The 14,350-nt window shown below is 33.7% G+C and overlaps 1 protein-coding gene across 6 annotated transcripts; it reads right to left on the bottom strand.

Moving 5' to 3' along the window:
- Nucleotides 1-450: 450 nt before the first annotated feature.
- Nucleotides 451-3,235, bottom strand: LOC136209513 (uncharacterized). Of its 6 annotated transcripts, none has more exons than XM_066000991.1 (6): nt 3,100-3,235; nt 2,776-2,901; nt 1,859-2,020; nt 1,645-1,743; nt 1,135-1,557; nt 451-1,008 (listed from the first exon to the last, which is right to left on the bottom strand). In XM_066000991.1, the coding sequence occupies exons 4-6, from the start codon at nt 1,645-1,647 to the stop codon at nt 961-963; spliced, it is 474 nt and encodes a 157-aa protein (XP_065857063.1). In that variant the 5' UTR covers nt 1,648-1,743; nt 1,859-2,020; nt 2,776-2,901; nt 3,100-3,235; the 3' UTR covers nt 451-960. The 6 variants fall into 6 exon arrangements, with proteins under 6 accessions (XP_065857063.1, XP_065857068.1, XP_065857062.1 ...); XM_066000996.1 differs by having other exon boundaries at nt 1,626-1,743; nt 2,776-3,024; nt 3,100-3,221; XM_066000990.1 differs by having other exon boundaries at nt 2,776-3,024; nt 3,100-3,221.
- Nucleotides 3,236-14,350: the final 11,115 nt, after the last annotated feature.

The following is a 14,350-nucleotide window of genomic DNA, read 5'->3' as shown; positions in this document are numbered from 1 at the left end:
AAAGTCTCCGTGTCACACCAGGATTGGCGTACATGTGAGTTGGATACAACTCATTTCACATGATTATTATTTTTTTTTTTTGAATCTATGTAGTATATAATCATATGGAAACTAATAAATTATTTACCTAAAAAAATTAAGTTAACAACATTATATATATTATTTTGTTTTAAAAACCAAATTTAATTTCCAAATATTTCAATGAAAGAGGAGAAATGGGAAATCAACAGTATTTCTAAGGGTGAATGGAGAAGGCAAAAACATTTATCTCCTTTGTAAAACCCCCCAGTTGGTCATTCAATATTCAACAACCAGTTTCATACCAAAACAAATAATTTTATAAGAAAAAAGAAAATTAATTTATAAAAGTCCATCTTTATTTTCTGAAACTTCAATAATCATTTTACCCTCTTCAAGGCCGGTGTCTCATCCCCTTGAGAGCTTTTAACAACATTGACTAGAACATAAAACAAAAATAGTTTCATTGCTTTTAGAATTGGCTTTCCTAAAAGATGTTGTATCTCCTTTACCTGGAATTGCAGCTTATACCTGAAATATAGCAAACTGAAATAGCAATTTGTCCTATAGATCACCACATCCCATCATAGAATACAAGCATGTTAATGCACAACTCAGTAACCTCGAACTTTTCCTACATTTTCTTGAAGTTAAAGAAACACATTTCCGTTATTTGCGATCATCAAATTTCGAAATCAAACAAGCACACGTAAAACTCAGCAACAAGCATGGTTATGTTCAACTCATCCATCTTCACTCCTGAAAATCATTACTGATGAAGCAAGATGGAGCCTTTTTTTTTTGTTTTGGAAAAACAGAGATATCACGCACAATGCATTTCAAGTTATCATAATAATGTAACCACAGTCCATGAATCAATTGATCCTATTACCGTGATGAGAATATCCATTAGTCTTCTAAGATGATCCTAGTTGAGGATTTTTAACAAAGACAGACATTTGGATCTTCTTCGTCTGACTCAAATTCGACCTGCAAGCATTTACAAACATAATTGGACATATCATTGTTCTAGAAAATCAATAATACAAAGTCAAAACTGGAAACTGAATCGATATCTATAATTATTGGAATGATCAAGCTGCAAATATCGCTTACATTCTCATCCTTGTACCATCTTCCATGACCATCTCGTTTCCAACCAGCTTGTATAAACTTGAGTTCTCGCTCTCTGCGTGCTCGGAAATCCACTGGTTGTTGTTGTTGTATGAGTGACCTATCATATGCTTGGACTGGAGGACTTGTCACTGTTGGCACATTTGTCACATGTTCGTCACCCTTTTTTGTCACTGAATTTCGGTTTCTAGAGTTCTGCTCGGAGGTTTTACCATAAAGGACCTCGGATGCCGCCTTCCTTGTCTGCTCAATCAATGGTTTATTAGCAGCTAACCTAACTCTTCTGTTAATACTAGTGGAATAAGCAGAGCCAATAGGAGTATTAGCCAATGATGATCTCTTGTTAAATTCTGCTTCTCTTAGCCTCGACTCAGCAGCAAGATGGCGGGATCCCTTGCAAGGCATCTGCAGCACCAACATTTTCATAATCCAAACAGAGAGAAAAATCAAAACAACCAAGTTAAAACAGCTACCAGTTACAGAGGAACACACCATTGAAGATTAATTCACCATCAATTTAGCTTCCACCGGAATGCAAAATAAACCTATTGTAGACAATTATGAAAACCTGCCTAGCATATCCATTTGAAACTGTACAATCTTAATTAGTTCATTATGCACAGTCAAAATAAACAAGATCTCTAGATTACACCATAAATTAGATAAGATAAAAAAATAAAAATACATTTGTTCCTAGCAAGCATACCCATTTTGAGCCTTTCCTTTCTTCAAGCAGCTGTCTTCGTTCCTAGATCATTCCCTTCGTGTCTTTCTTTTCTTCAAGCGGGTACATTTGTCCCTAGATCGTTCCATTTTAAGCCTTTCCTTTCTTCAAACGTCTACCTTTGTTCCTCCTTTTGAGCCTGATCTAGCAAACCCAAAATGACAGATGAGGGAGGAGAAAAGACAAAAAGTTCTGGAAGAGAAAGGTGGAGGAAATGAAACTCAATGTGCTGTTAGGAAAGAGGAAGATGTTAAATGATAAGATATGTTAAAAATATTTCCTTGAAAAAAATCTGTTAGAAATAATATGGTAAATGATTTATACATTAGTTTGTAATAAGTTTGTCGACAAGCTTTGCTAAAGAAGATAACTCATGATTTAGTTTAGTAAGAGGTTAAAACTCATTGCCATATCATGTTTGTTCTAGTTATTTCTTTAACCTTTAATAATGCTAATGATAATGAAGCTCTAATTTGATGCTAGTCATGGAAGTCAAAAGAGTAGTGGATTGGAGTTTCCTGTGATGGGTAGTCAAGTGGCTGTGATAATAAGATATATGTAGAACACTAATTATGTTGTACTGCAGTTCAGTCCAAGCTTGGCAAGCAAATCTAGTAGGTAATGAATTTAGCAGGTTGTCTAGCAATGAAGATGCTCAAATAGCAACTAGTGAATTTTTCTCATAAATTATAAATTCTTGGTTTTTTCCTCAAAGAGTAGTGAAAACAACCACTTGACTACTTAGTCAATCCATACAGAGGAAACTCCAATCCACTACTCTTTTGATTCCCATGAATAACACTTGCATTATCAAAGATTTAAGAAATATCAAGAACCAAACGTAATACGGCAAGAAGTTCTTTACGGGCTTATAAGAAACTAATATATAAATCATTTACCATATTAATTTTACACCTCCCTCTTTTCCAAGAGCAACTTGAGCTTCATTTCCTCCACCTCTCTTCCATTACTCTTCAAGAGAAAGGCTCAGGCTCATAATCGAAGCGATCTAGGAACAAAAGCAGCTAATTGAAGAAAGGAAAGGGTCAAATGGGTATGATTGCTAGGAAGAAAGACTTCATGTTAGCTTTTTTAGGGCATCAGCAATCAAAATACACAATAGTCTAGGGTTTGAAAATCGGCAAACTCTGATAAACATATCGTATAATCAGCGCAAGTACATGAATAATAATGGAAATTAAACAGAGATCGAGAATGCTTACAGAGAGCATGAGCGGGGAACCAAGAATGGGATTGTGAGGACAGACGAGAGATATAGAAATTTGAATATAAATTCAGTTAACAGACTTTTATTCACTGTAAGCATTTAAAATTTGATTTTTTTTAACTTGAATTCAGTTTTTATTTGTCTATAGTAACCTTAATCTGCAATGGAGGAAGTTATGGTTAATTAGTTTTGAATCCATTATTTTGTTAAATCCGGTGATCAATTTCATCATCCGCTGCAAATTCGTTTGTACTTTGTTAATGGGAGACAGGGCCGGTCCTGATAATTTACTGGCCCTAAGAGGAATAATAACTAAGGGAATCTGTAATAAAAAAAAAATTGTTGCATGATATATCGCATGTCAAAAATTGTGTTATATGACAAAATAATTAACAAATCGATTAATTTTTTTTATCCAAAATGGGTTAAATGTCACTTATGGAAATACTTCAATGGGAAAATATTACGAAATGATATGACAAAATTTTGGATACCATACAGACCAAATATGAGTGTAATTCTTATATTAACTCTAAATCTATATTAAAAAAAAGGGTTAATACACATATTTGCCCTTGTATTTGTCCGTTTTAGCACAAATGTCCTTATATCAAATAAATGCATAAATATATCCTCATATATTTCAGATTACATCAAAAATATCCTAATCTAAACGGTATGCTTATTTGGCAACGACACCGTTAGTCTAATCATACACTACTGATAAAACTAATAAAATATGGATGATGTGGAAATGATTATTAAATTATTTAAACATTCCTGTTACCCAAACCCTAATTATCCCTTGAATCTGTTGAAAGCAGAACGACTTTTCACTTTCCTTGATAAAGAACGAAGACGGTTGGGAAATGACGAGGAGAACAACGGCGACCATGAGTTTCTTCTCTAGGAAACAAGGAAAACAACTGGCAAAGTGAAGGAGACTTGAAGCTTTCTCCGATCCAGGTTATCTTAATAAATTAGCCCGACTGTTGGATCTAACATCGGAGATTGTCCGAACTCTGAAATCCAACTGGTTTCTGCCAGTGGTGAGGTATTTGCTGCATACAATTATCTCTTCCTTCCGTAGTTCTTCTTCGTCTTCTTCAACCGTTTTATTTAATTTGCAATTCTAGGCAGCCCTTATACCTGGCTATTGGCATCTTGATTGGTTCTTATGGTCTCTCTATTATTCGTCATGTACATGGGACAAAAGCAATTGCTGAATTTGGAGTTGTTTTCATGTTATTTAATATCGGCCTAGGGTGGAATATGTCTACTGAAAATTTGTTCTTTGAATTTAGAGCATCTCCAACCCTCCCCCTCCCCATATGGAGGGTTGGAAATGATGAATTGGGGAAAGTTAGGGATTGTGGATAGAAATACAGAGAATTGGGGATAGGAAAGTCAAAAATGAAAATTTTTCCTTGGAGATGCTCTTAGACCCTGATAATTCAATACTGAAGCTATCGTTTTATCTTTTATAGCTTTCTGTTGAAATGCTTAGTTCCATGAAGAAATATGTTTTTGGGTTAGGCTCGGCTCAGGTACTAAAAGATATTTTTTTTTCTGTTGAAGACTGCCCTATATACTATATATTTATACAAATTCTTTTACCTTGATTCGTAACATACATGATACAGGTTTTAGTGACAGCAGTGGCTATTGGCTTGGCTGCCTATTTAGTCCTTGGAAATGGGCTAGCATTGTCTTCCTGAATCACTATAATCCTTTTGATTTTCACCTTAAGTTTAAGAAAAATTTAGCTTTGTTCTTCATAAACATCAATTACGTTTTACACATCTAGCTTGATTTGCTTTGTTTTGTTTCAAGGGCTTTGTTTTGTTTCAAGGGCTGTATGAAGATATCAGTATTACACATATTGAAAAACCTTGCTTGCAAAGGTTTGTGCTTGAATCTTTTTCATATGAGATTGATACACTAAAATAGGTTTGCCTCCAGTAATTAAGTTGGTTTTTTTTATCTTCCTAATTTCCATCTCTAAATGTGCTCTTAAGTCTAAATGAAGCTTGTTAAATGTAGTTGGGTAAAATAGTTTATTGTTTTTTTGTTTTATCTCTCGAGTATTGATCTTGGCTAGTAACAGATCTTTTGTTGGTTACTCTGCTGTTACAATGGAAGTTTTAAATATTGATAACTCGAGTTCTTGCCTTGGACAATTAGTGATTTGCTAGTTGATACCTATCATGAAACTTGTTTCATACTTTCAGTCCCTTAAACAATTAAGCTCCGCCATGTGTGCATTATTGCTTGTAGATCATAGGTGTCATGGTAATTATTCTGAATTGAAATTGTGTATTTTTAGGTAAACATGTGGACTTCAAGAAGGCAAAAGAAAAGGTGATGTTCAAGAAAGAAAGAAGGTGTACCAGAAGGACTTCATATTGACAATTTTTTTTTCAATCAACTCAGAGAGCCAGGCGTGAATTCAGCCACACATCAGTAACATCAATGTCCATGTCCCTGGATGTAATTCCAGTCTAAAGAAATACAGTCTCTGCTCTGGTGAAGCACATTGTTGATTCATGAATTGGCATATATACATTTAAGCTGAAGAAGAACGTGAATTTGCCTATACAATCTAAACATGATTCATGTATACTTCATTTTGCATTTGCTTAGTTCCAGAATGTGATATTTCTGGGAGATTAAATTTCTTGTTATGTGTATGTTAATTATTTACAACTTTATGATTTTTAGCCATGTAATTATTATATCCTTGGAGTTTATGCGATCCTCTTTTAATTTTATTAAAAAAAGAGCATCTATTAAATTTCCACCATCCGCTCCTATTTTTTTCATGTCAAACAGTTATGTGTATGATATTTGTACCTGTTTCTAATTTTTTAAAGACTAATAGTGTATAATATTTATTTGGCGATGCTTGTCTTGGCAAGGCTTCATGTGTTGGGTTTTTTCTTTCTTTTTTTCATCTAAACCTTAATAAAAAAGTAAATCTAAAAATTTAGTAAGGGTTAATTTTGTCAGTAAATCTGTCGGATGTCTTTTTTGGCGACAAATTTGAAAAGGTCAGCATGTAAAATTTTGTTGTGTAAAATTTCGTCAGTAAAATTTCGTCGCTAAAAGATCTGTTGTGGCATTGTTTAATTGAGGTGTCAGATGAGGTGGAGATGACATGGAGGCTGAGGTGTTGCACTGTTAGTGCCATCTCATCATTCTGTTAGATTAGGGCGCTTTTGTTGTCATTTAAAAAATATGAGGATATATTTATGTGTTTATTTGATATAAGGGCAAATATGTGTATTAACCCTAAAAAAAATTGATTAGGCCTTTTTTAAGTTTAAAATATTAATTATTTGGACTCTTTAAAACCTATATAATTTTTAGAACTTTTTACATGAACTTTGCTTGGCGGGTGGGAAGAGATTGTCTACCGCACAGGGCTAATCTTCTCAAACGCGGGCTGCATGTGTCCCCTTCATGTGTCTCATATGATAGGGATATTGAGGATAATTGGCACCTGTACGTAGAATGTGAATTCGCACAGAAGGTATGGAAGGAAGCCGGAATGGCAATGTTGATTCGTGATTCCTCAACGGATGCTCAAAACTTTAGGGTGTTTATGTTTCGAGTTCTGACAGGAACTTCAAAATACTGCACCGGAAATTTTTTGGCACTTTTATGGATGATATGGCATCAGCATAATGACAAACTGTGGAACCACACTGTACCATCTGCATCTCGCATTGCCCGCAACGCTTTAGAACAAATAATTAACTGGGCTCGAGCGAAACTGTCGCGCGCGTCTGCTGGTAGTGTTGTACTTGATATTATGTGCAATTTATGGCACCGTCCGCCTGCTGGGACGTTTAAATGCAATGTGGACACCGCCAATTTTTCTTCCTCGCTGCAAACAGGAACAGGAGCAGCTATACATAATTGGGAAGGCGGGTTTGTGGCCGGAAGACTAAGTCGAATTGAAGGCACTCCCCCAATTACTGAATGCGAAGCTTGGGCTTTAATTAAGGCTATCAAATGGGTTGCCTCTCGCGATTATCAACGTGTAGTGTTTGAATCAGATTCTAAAGTCGTAGTGGATGCAATTAATTCAAACGCGACTGGTCTAATGGAATTCGAGGATCTCATTGCACAATGTCGTCATTTACTTATTTTCAACGACTCTTACTCGGCCACCTTGTACTTGTCACTTGACTCAGCTTTGTACTTGTCATTTCTTCTGAATGACCTTTTGCCGTTTCTATCATTTCTTCTGAACAGCTTCTTCATCTTTCTAGTGAACATGGTCATTTCCTCATCATCAGTTGACTCAGCTTCAGTCGAGTCAGCTTTCATGACAAGTGACTTTTGTTTCTTATCTTCTGACTTTTCTTTCTCTTTAGCTTCAAAGTTTTTCATAGAGATTTCATGGGTCAGCAGGGATCCGATCAGCTCATCATATTTATAGGTAGTCAAGTTTTTAGCTTCTTCTACGGCTGTTTTCTTTGCTTGCTAGCTCTTAGGCAGACTTCTCAGGATTTTCTTCACCTGTTCCTCTTCAGTGAAGTTCTTTCCAAGCCTTTTGAGCTCATTTATAATGTTTGTGAACCTTGCGTTCATTTCTGAGATGTCTTCATTCTCATTCATCTTAAACAGCTCGTAGAGTCTCATATGCTGATTGACTTTAGACTCCTTAACTTTGCTTGTGCCTTCATAGGTTACTTCAAGCTTCTTCCAAATCTCTTGTGCTGACTCACAACCTGAAATCTTATTGTATTCTGCAGCATCTAAAGCACAGTGAAGCATATTTATAGCCGAATCATTATTTTGTAATTTTCTTAGGTCATCCTCTGTCCACTTAGCTTCACTTTTAACAATTTTCTCATTATTAACAGTTTTGTATGGCACATGTGGACCTTGAACAATTGCAAGCCAAACACTCATGTTTGTGGCTTGAATAAAGTTCTTCATCCTATTCTTCCAGAATGTATAATTGGATCCAAAGAATAGGGGAGGCCTAGTTATTGATAGTCCCTCAGGGAGTATCTGTGTTGTTTGGTTTCCTGGAAGGAACCGAGTGCTATTTTCAGCCATTTATCGGGATCAGCTCAAGATTGTTAGATCTTTGAGTAGTGAGCTTTTGGCTCTGATACCACTTGTTGGTCCCTAGTAATTAGTTCCAAGGGGGGAGGATAGGAACTAATGTAACTTTTTCGCTTTTAATTATGCTGACTTAATGTTATTTTAAGAGTTTGTTAACTCAGCGTGTTGGTCAGCACGGCCGATTGATTAGTCAGACAGTTTTAGTTTTATGCTGACTAAGACTGCTTGACTTGAGAGTTGGGAATTGACTCTTGAGAGGTCAGCTTCCAACTCAGCACTTAGATTTACTCAGTTTCAGTTTTAACAATTTATATGCTGAGTAAATATCACAAGCAACACATGCATATATAAGGGTTTAGAAGTTACTCAGCACGACTTATCCTGGTTCGGCCTCTCTGCCTACGTCCAGTCCCCAGTTCCTCCTGGGATTTTCAATCCAATACTGAGCTCTTTCAAGGTAGAGCACAAACCCTTTACAAGGCAGTGAGTATGCAAGAGTACGTCCTCTATTCGTCTACTCAGCTCCTACTAAGTACTACAACCCAGCACTTAGATTTTTCTACCACTGAATGCTTACAACCAAGCACTCAGCATACACTCTCAATATTACAATTGATAAACTTGTTCTTTCTTAACAGAAGAACACTTTAGATGATTACAAAACAATCAATCTAGCATTTACACAAGGAATAGAAGATTTGGTGTAAGATCTTTGTATTTGAGTGCTTTGAAGATTTCTCTCTTGGATTTTTCTTGTTTGTAATTCCGCAAATGTCCAAGTGAAATCCTTGTCCATTTTATAGATGAATTCTGGAGATTAGACCGTTTGAATTTGGTGTGTCCGTTGATTCCAAAACGGCTCTTTTAGTAGACAACTTCTGGTCAGCTTCAGTTTGGCAGGCCAATCCTGTCATCTGTTTTCTTCAGGTGTCAGCCTTGTCTTCTTCCTACAGACTTGTCTTTTTGTGGCAGTTGTCTTTTACCAATAATCCATTGACCTATGTTTCTTGGAATTAGTCTTCTGTGTATTTTCGAGGCTTCAATTATTGGTGCAGAAGATTGGCAGACTTTGTCCTTTAGTGAACAGATCATTTATGCTATCCTGACTGTCACTCAGCTTCATTCGTTATCTTCGAATGTTCAACTTCCATGCTGAGTTCCATCTTAGTCAGCTCCGTTCTATTTATACAATTCTGAAGGAGTCTTCTAATTTAGTCAGCTTCGTTCTGGCAACTTTGAAGGAGACTTCTGATACTGAGTTCTACTCCACTCAGTTTCTATTCTTTCATGCTGAGTTTCATTCCACTCAGCTTGGCTTATGCTGACTTTTGTCCTGTTTAACTTTATATATATATATATTTTTGCACTCAATATTGAACAAACACATTAGTACAATTAAATCAAACATTTAAATTTAATTGTCTCTTAATCATGGATGATTTTGTCAAATCAAAATCTTTTGGAAAGGTGTTTCAACAGTCCCGTGGTTTTTAAGCAAATTCCTAGTTTTATTTATGATGTAAACCATATTCTTTGTATTTGAGTGCTTTGAAGATTTCTCTCTTGGATTTTTCTTGTTTGTAATTCCGCAAATGTCCAAGTGAAATCCTTGTCCATTTTATAGATGAATTCTGGAGATTAGACCGTTTGAATTTGGTGTGTCCGTTGATTCCAAAACGGCTCTTTTAGTAGACAACTTCTGGTCAGCTTCAGTTTGGCAGGCCAATCCTGTCATCTGTTTTCTTCAGGTGTCAGCCTTGTCTTCTTCCTACAGACTTGTCTTTTTGTGGCAGTTGTCTTTTACCAATAATCCATTGACCTATGTTTCTTGGAATTAGTCTTCTGTGTATTTTTGAGGCTTCAATTATTGGTGCAGAAGATTGGCAGACTTTGTCCTTTAGTGAACAGATCCTTTATGCTATCCTGACTGTCACTCAGCTTCATTCGTTATCTTCGAATGTTCAACTTCCATGCTGAGTTCCATCTTAGTCAGCTCCGTTCTATTTATACAATTCTGAAGGAGTCTTCTAATTTAGTCAGCTTCGTTCTGGCAACTTTGAAGGAGACTTCTGATACTGAGTTCTACTCCACTCAGTTTCTATTCTTTCATGCTGAGTTTCATTCCACTCAGCTTGGCTTATGCTGACTTTTGTCCTGTTTAACTTTATATATATATATATTTTTGCACTCAATATTGAACAAACACATTAGTACAATTAAATCAAACATTTAAATTTAATTGTCTCTTAATCATGGATGATTTTGTCAAATCAAAATCTTTTGGAAAGGTGTTTCAACAGTCCCGTGGTTTTTAAGCAAATTCCTAGTTTTATTTATGATGTAAACCATATTCTTTGCCCGCTTCAGGCCCATTAATGAAATTTCCATTCAAAATAAATAAATTTTATAATAAATTAAATTAAAATTATAAAAGTGTATTGTAATATTTTTTAATAATAGTTTTTATGTGTAAAATAATTTTTTTTAAAGAGTGTAAAAATAAATTTTAGATATCAAACTGTAGATATTATAAAGCTCATGAATAAAAAAACAGTACTTTCGGAGTTTATTTTAACTTAAATTAATTTATAAAAAATGATAAAAAATTAAATTGAGTGGACTCAAAGATTGATTTGGGCAAATTTTACCATTTACTTGAAATTAAATTGTAAACTAAAGATATGAACTTCTGACCATCAAAGCATATAGTAAAATAGTTATCGTATTACTTTGATGGTCCACTTCTACCATTGGTCCATCATCATCATCTGCCAATTGATTTATTTTTGTCAAATGCTAGTGATTTTTCATTTTCTAATATAGTAAATTTTTTTATTGGGATATATTAAGTTGATTAATTATTTTTGACAGTATTAAAGTATTATTCAATAAAATTGAAAATTAAATTCTGAAAAAATATACTGATTTTAAGTGTTGATACTATAAGTACTGAAAATATAAATGATGTAACTATTATAAAAATATTAATTGATAATGTTTAACTTAAAATATTAAATTAAATATTTTGATTTAACAAAATAATTGATTGTTTAATTGATTAATTTAAGTGGTGGAGAAATAACTGTTATCAAACACATTTAAATTAAATAATTACTTAATATTTTAATTTAAGTAATTAAGTGTGGATTATCAAACGAGGTCAAAGTCTTTGCTTGCAAAAATTGGTTAAAAATTAGTTTGTTATCAATAGCTAATTTAAGTAAAAAAAAAAAAAAATAAGTTCCTTGGAGATTCCCCAACCAAACCTACTACTACTTTCGTGCGATATATACATGTCATTTATTAGATCATGGACATCATGTTTTCATATTGTCACATCACCATTACTTTTATTCATTTAATACAAATCTATTAATTCTCCGTTAATTTTGTAAATCAAATTAGTATTCAGATTGAGGAACAAAATATTTCTCATAATTTTAATTACTTGATTGATTAATTAATTATATATAATTGTCAAAATTATAGTTTGAAAATCTTAAAATAAATAAGAAGTATCAAGAAAAATTTAGAGAGAAAAGAGTAAAAAATAAATAAATGATTACTAATTTCAATATCACGTGGTTGCAAAATTTTACATATGTTTTTTACTTTGCCAAATTTGACCGATAACGACTTCGAAATGAAAATTTTCAAGAATGACATCATATTTACTATGGAACTATATTCTTAATTTTTCAAAATCATCATTTTTGTCTCTAAAAATTATCTTTCTCTCTCATAAAAAAAACAACATCTAAATAACCTCAAACCTAAAAAGTTGAAAAATTAAAGCTGCTTAAAATATCATTTAACTCTTGAAAAATTTCATTTCGAAATCGTTATCGGTCAAATTTGGCAAAGTAAAAAAAAACATGTAAAATTCTGCAACCACATGGTTGTGTTTGCAAAAAAAAAAAAAATACCACAGGTACCATATCACAAATCGGCAAACTACATGATAGTTATTTGTAATTAATCATTTTATTAAAGTTATCTTTTAGCCACTAATGGTAATAACATCTTTAAAAGGAGAAGATTTTATTATTAACACCCAGTGTTGGTTGTTCCCCTGATAAGATTGTGTTATTCCCCTGCTAAGACTGTGCTATGTGGCACAATTTCAAATTTTAAAAAAACTTTTAGTACACTCTTTAAAAATAATATAAATAATTAATTCGTTGCTATTTAAGATATTATAATGTATATAAGATATTATGATATATATAATTTCTAACAATACTCCACGTACTTACTGGCTGTTTATTTTTTTATTATTGAAATCACTATATATTGTCAATAGTAAGAAGAGAAAGACCACTCAATAAAAAAAATAAAATAAGAGAACTAGAAAGTAACAGAGATTCGTCGGGTAAATTACATACGTGGTGTACAACCTTTACCCGTAATCACACTTTGGTGTACAACCAAAATTTTGTCACATTAAACTGTACAATCTTTTAGTGACCTCCCACTAAAGTGTACAGCAGGTAAAAATGACCGGTCAATGCTCAGTCAACGCGCAACCTCAGCTTTGACCGGTCAAAAAGTCAAAAAAATCCAACCACTTAATATAAAATTACTTCTATACCCCTATCTCCATATATTCATCTTCTTCCTTCTATTTCTTTCTCTCTCTTCAAATTTGTTTCTCTCTCTAACATCTCTCTTTGAATTTCTTTATCTCTCTAATTTCTCTCTTTGAATTTCTTTATCTCTCTAACATCTCTCACAAAAATCAATACCATCAAATCGTTGTAGGAAACTTCAAATTTCTTTCTCTCTCTAACTCTCTCTCTCTCTCTCCATAATAGCAGGTTCAGAACTGAACCAAAAACAGAGGAAACAAAATTTACTCTCCAATTCGGTTTCGCATTCCTGATTATGGTAGGTTGACACCCAACCTGAAAATTTTGTGACATATTGTGTACGGATTTTCTGATTGGAAAAGAAGAATGCATACAGCCAACCCCAACAAGTTCGTTGGCTTGGTTGTTGTTGTCTTTGTTTTATGTGCATGTACTGAATTTTACACAATTTACCCCCCTGTAGGGGAGATCTGGAACATGCAGGAGAAGAGGAATCTCTCGAGTTAGAATGTGATCTTGGTGGAGGATTGGTTCTTCGACGACGGATATCTATTCCAGAAGGTGATCCAAAGATTCTTCGGATTGACTCTGGCATATTGGCCCGAAATGTTGGAGCTGGTTCTGGTGGATATTCCAGGTTATATACAAAAGTCTTCACTTTTTATGATTTTTCATATATAAGTATTACGAGTATCGATTTTGGTTCTGCCCAACTGCAATTTTGACAAATGCAGCAAGGTTAAATATGAATCTAGTTGGTTAGAAGGCATGAAAGCCAAAAACAGATTCTTGTATATCATGTAATGTTGACAGTTCTTTGCTTAGCATGCAATGATTTATTATGGCAAGAACAGGAAAGCAAAACCTATGAAGAAAAATTATCTTATTGGATGACTGATTTTGGCAATTATAGGAAATGTTATGGATAATGACATCAATAGTCCTAAAAATTTAACCTATTTATTTTACTATTAACTCTTTAAGCTATCCTTTTTACAATCAATTTCAAACTTTTTAAGATCTCTCGTTGTTAGTCCATTTTATAATATTCTATAGTATTAACACTACATTTTACTTCCATTCCTCTCTTTTTCTGCTATGAGATATAGAGCGACTTGAATAACATAACCTATAAGTTATTAAAATTAAAATATATAGGAAAATATAGAGTCAGAAAATAGGAATGTTTATAAGAAACTTTTTTTGATTCCTTCTTGTATAGCAGGTCTGCTTGACAGACAACTCTTTATTCGAGATCATAATTTGTTATATTGACAAGAATATTTGTGATGTAGGCTTGTTTGCTTGAGAATTCATCCGACCTTTACCCTCCTACATCCCACAGAAAGTTCTGAACCTGCTATTATGGAGAGAGAGAGGTTAGAAAGAGAAATTTGAAGAGAGAGAAAGAAATTTGAAGTTTCCTACAAAGATTTGATGGTATTGATTTTTAGTGAGAGAGGTTAGAGAGATAAAGAAATTCAAAGAGAGAGGTTAGAGAGATAAAGAAATTCAAAGAGAGATGTTAGAGAGAGAAACAAATTTGAAGAGAGAGAAAGAAATAGAAGGAAGAAG

This window comes from Euphorbia lathyris, chromosome 10 (genome assembly GCF_963576675.1).
Source record: "Euphorbia lathyris chromosome 10, ddEupLath1.1, whole genome shotgun sequence".
NCBI lineage: Eukaryota > Viridiplantae > Streptophyta > Magnoliopsida > Malpighiales > Euphorbiaceae > Euphorbia > Euphorbia lathyris.
Note: the sequence above shows the minus strand (reverse complement) of the source record. Positions and strands in the feature narration are given on the sequence as shown.

Excerpts from the sequence above, each read along its gene's own strand:
- LOC136209513 (XM_066000991.1), bottom strand. Across the intron at positions 1,009-1,134 it reads GATGGTACAAGGATGAGAAT|GTCGAATTTGAGTCAGACGA; the intron begins GTAAGCGATATT and ends AAATGCTTGCAG.